Here is a 4,938-nt window from a genome sequence, read left to right as displayed (position 1 = left end):
ATACATAGGAAATCACTGTCAGAGGAAAATCCTACAGCAGTATAGAGTTTCTAAGGCTTATAGAAATATTATTAATTTGGCATATTTTAGGGATGATTCTCTGAGTAACTCAATGATGAGTTGTTTTTTATTTTATTATTTTATTTTATTTTATTTTATTTTATTTTATTTTATTTATTTATTTTTCTAGAGAGGTAGAGTGAGAGCCAGGGCAGGGAGCGGGGTGAGAGCAGGGCAGGGAGAGAGAAACCCAAGCAGACTTTGCGCTGAGCACATTGCCCTAAACTGGGCTCCATCTCACTACCCTGAGTCATGACCTAAGCTGAAATGAAGAATGGGATGCTTAACCAAGTGAGCCACCAAGGCGCACCCTGCCTTCAGTGACAAATTGTATATAAATGCTATTATCTTCTAGTTCCCCTTTAATTTGTACCTCCTTTTCTCATTTTTTGTTCATCTTTTCCAGTGAATAGATTATTAATCTCTAATTTCCTATCTGAAACAGGGACTGTAGGCATAGTTTACATAGTCTTTGCTTCTGGAAGAAATTGTTAATGTCAACTTGCTCTTCTGATATCTAACATGTATTTTAAACATATGACAGAGAGTAGTTTCAATATTTATAATTTGAAAAAAAATACAATTTGATTCAATTTGGTTCAATTACAATTTGATGAGAACTCCAGAAATAAAAGCCTTGTCACAATCCTGTGTACACCAAAACTGTGACATATAATGCCTAGGAAGTTAAAACTTGAACTAGAATTTAAAACTAAAAATAATGCAAAGGAGTTGTCTTGTTGGGATTTAGAAGCCTATTTTTCAGTTTCCTCATAGCTGTCTTCACTTCTTGATTCCTTAAGGTATATATTACTGGGTTCAGAATGGGAGTGAAGATGGTATAAAACACAGACAGAATCTTATCTATAAGAAAACTGTTTAGTGGCCACATATAGATAAGAATGCATGGCCCAAAAAACATAAGGACAACAATGAAATGAGCTGTGCACGTAGTAAGAGCCTTAGATGATCCTTTTGAAGAATGATGTTTGATAGTAACCAGGACAATAACATATGAATTGAATAAAATAATAAAGCAGGATAAGGCAATTATGCCACTAGTTGAGATCATAAAGAGGCCCAGAACATAAGTATCCACACAAGCCAGCTGGAACACCACAGGAAGGTCACAGAAAAAGCTGTCTACTTCATTGGGACCACAGAATGGTAATGTGAGAGCAAATATGACCTGGCTCATTGAATGCATGACTCCCACAATCCAGGAAGCCACCACGAGGGCAACACACACCCAGGGACTTATGACTGAAGCATAGCGGAGAGGTTTGCATATTGCAATATACCTATCAAAGGACATGGCCATAAGTAAAATTATCTCAGTACCAGTAAAAAGGTGTAGAAAAAATATCTGGGTGATACAGCCATCAAAGGAGATAGTTTTATGTCCAGTGAGGTAGTCTGTAACCATCTTAGGGGTGGCAAAGGAAGCAAGTGACATATCAAGAACAGAAAGGTTAGTAAGCAGGAAATACATAGGAGAGTGTAGGTGAGAGTCGGCTATAACTGTGATGACTATGAGGCTATTACCAATGATTGTTGCCACATAAAACAGTGAAAACACCATGAAGAAAAACAGCTGTAGTTCCCAGGATTTAGAGAGTCCCAGCAAAACAAATTCAGAAACAGACTTATTGGCCGCATCCATTGGCCTGATTGATAGGTGAAAACCTGTATCAAAGAGAGAGAGAGAGAGAGAGAGAGAGAAAGTGTGATTCTACTTAAGCAAAAGCTCCAAGAATCCACTTTCATAGACTGTTTCCTCTATCTCTACTATTTTTTTCCATTTTCATTGGTATGTTAGTTTGAAAGATAATTATAGAATATTAGAGATCACAGTGAAATACCAGTAAAGTCATAGATGTTGAAAATAACACTTTCTTTTTTGTTACTAAATAGCAATCAAATTGAGATTATATCATCCAGAAGGTATCTACTTATCTACATATTTGTCCTCTATTCATCTGTATAATCCTACAGATAATAGCAAGTAAGCACTTGCTCTGGGATGACAATGTGTTAAATACATGCACACACACACACACACACACACACACACACACATTTAGTTATTTAGAGTTCATCCCTAAGAATATCTTTATTGAAAAATATATAAAACTATATCACATATAAGTGACATTACAAAAACAGTTTGATAAACAGGTGCAGAACTCTTGTAAATTTCCAGAGAAGATTTTTAACATATTCACAGTTATCTTGTTGAACTCATCAGAAACAGAAAATTAGTAAGAATCCAATATAAGAAGATTGCTTTATGACCAAGTTTATTACATTATAGTCATACAGCCCAGAGAAAGGCATTTAACTTTTGTGATTTCTTTTTTGTTAAAATAGGAGTCTGTTTCTCTTATAAATATTTATAATTCTATGACTTAAAATTTTACCTTTGTCTCCTAAAGACTGTATATCATCATTTTTATGGGAAAGAACACAAAGATTAAGCTCTTTAGTGTCTCCCCATTTGAATTCTCCCTTCATATGTGCCAACAGACGTAAACTGTTTTATTGATTTTAGCTCCACAGAATAGGAGATAGGAGATGGAAGTAAAAGGAACAGACATTTAAAATATTTCCATAGAAATCATTTCTAAAACACCTAAGCTTACCAGATCTACAGTAGAATCAGGGCTTTGGGTAATTCAGTATTAAGTATATAAGTATATTAGCATATAGGAGGTAATTTTAAATATAAATAAAGGATCCAGTTGAATCATTAGTTGTTTAGCAGCTGTAGATAAAATGGATGTTGTAGGAACTTGGGGATTCAGCAAGAAAACGTCTTGCAATGGGATTCATTAAGTAGCAAAGATGGTATTATTTGGTTCACAACAGGAATATATGTCAAGAGTCTTATGGGAATTTAGAATGATTATTTTCACCTGGACTGGAGAGATTCAGGGAATGGAAGTTTGAAAATCCATCATTTAAGAGGTAGCCAGAAATATCAAATCAGTGAGTTTTAATAAGTATTTCTGATTTTCTAACCCTGTTTTAGAGACAACAGAGAATAAAATCCAAAAACATTCACCTCTACTTCAAGTGGTTTATTATTTATTTGGAGATATTAAATACCAATAAATGTTTTAAATATGTGAAAAATAGCCAAATAAATCTAATGTTCACGCAATTTTCAAATGCCATGAGTGAATGGAATTTTAGATAACTGAATATTTTAATTATAATGTGCTTAATTTTTAAAAATATTTTATTTATTTATTCATGAGAGGTACACAGAGAGAGGCAGAGACACAGGAAGAAGGAAAAGCAGGCTTGCCATGGGGAGCTTGATGGAAGACTCCATCCAAGGACCCTGAGATCACGACCTGAGGCAAAGGCAGACACTCAACCACTGAGCCACCCAGAATCCCCTAATGTGCTTAATCAATCAAGAGAGTATTCTGGCAGAAGACAGGTCATGAACTCAGCCTATAATGAAAACAAATATTGATTGATAATATATTAAAAATGCATGTGGGAAAAAATGAATTATTGGGACTTCATCAAGATAAGAAGCTTCTGCGCAGCAAAAGAAACAGTCAACAAAACTAAAAGACAACCTACAGAATGGGAGAAGATATTTGCAAATGACACATCAGATAAAGGGCTAGTATCCAAGATCTATAAAGAACTTATTAAACTCAACAGCAAAGAAACAGACAATCCAATCATGAAATGGGCAAAAGACATGAACAGAAATTTCACAGAGGGAGGCATAGAAATGGCCAACAAGCACATGAGAAAATGCTCCACAACTCTGGCCATCAGGGAATTACAACTCAAAACCATAATGAGATACCACCTCACACCAGTGAGAATGGGGAAAATTAGAGACAGGAAACAGCTAATGTTGGAGAGAATGTGGAGAAAGGGGAACCCTCTTGCACTGTTGGTGGGAATGTGAACTGGAGCAGCCACTCTGGAAAACTGTGTGGAGGTTCCTCAAAGACTTAAAAATAGATCTGTCCTATGACCCAGCAATTGCACTCCTGGGGATTTACCCTAAAGATACAGATACAGTGAAATTCCAGGGCACCTGCACTCCAATGTTTATAGCAGCAATGTCAACAATAGCCAAACTGTGGAAGGAGCCTCAGTGTCCATCGAAAGATGAATGGATAAAGAAGATGTGGTATATGTATACAGTGGAATATTACTCAGCCATTAGAAATGACAAATACCCACTATTTGACTTGACGTGGAGGGACCTGGAGGGTATTACACTGAGTGAAATAAGTCAATTGGAAAAGGACAAACATTATATGGTCTCATTCATTTGGGAAATATAAAAATTAGTGAAAGGGAACAAAGGGAAAGGAGAGAAAGTGAGTGAAAATATCAGTAAGGGTGACAAAACATGAGAGACACCTAACTTTGGGAAACAAACAAGAGGTTGTGGAAGGGGAAGTGGGTGGGGGTTGGGGTGACTGGGTGATGGGCAATGAGGGGGGCACTTGGTGGGATGAACATTGGGTGTTATGCTATGTGTTGGCAAATTGAACTCCAATAAAAAAATTTTTTTTAATGCATGTGGGGAATAAAACAGTAAAATTATTTTCAGAAGAAAAATATTCAGGGGATCCCTGGGTCGCTCAGTGATTTGGTGCCTGCCTTCGGCCTGGGGCGTGATCCTGGAGTCCCGGGATCGAGTCCCGCATTGGGCTCCTGGCATGGAGCCTGCTTCTCCCTCTACCTGTGTCTCTGCCTCTCTCTCTCTCAGTGTCTCTCATGAATAAATAAATAACATATTTTTAAAAAGAAGCAAGATATTCAGTTAGCAGGTTGAAAGAAAAAAAATGCAGTTGTCCAAAAAGGGAAAGCTTCATTTGAATATACAAGTGCAAA

The 4,938-nt window shown here is 36.5% G+C and overlaps 1 protein-coding gene across 1 annotated transcript; it reads right to left on the bottom strand.

The window, feature by feature from the left end:
* Nucleotides 1-772: 772 nt before the first annotated feature.
* OR4K2 (olfactory receptor family 4 subfamily K member 2) lies at nt 773-1,723 on the bottom strand. The gene has a single exon (NM_001388941.1). It carries the CDS (start codon nt 1,721-1,723, stop codon nt 773-775), a length of 951 nt encoding a protein of 316 aa, NP_001375870.1.
* Between the last annotated feature and the right edge of the window lie 3,215 nt (nt 1,724-4,938).

This window comes from Canis lupus, chromosome 30, assembly GCF_011100685.1.
Source record: "Canis lupus familiaris isolate Mischka breed German Shepherd chromosome 30, alternate assembly UU_Cfam_GSD_1.0, whole genome shotgun sequence".
NCBI classification, from domain to species: Eukaryota; Metazoa; Chordata; class Mammalia; order Carnivora; family Canidae; genus Canis; species Canis lupus.
This window is presented reverse-complemented; position numbering and strand designations above follow the sequence as displayed.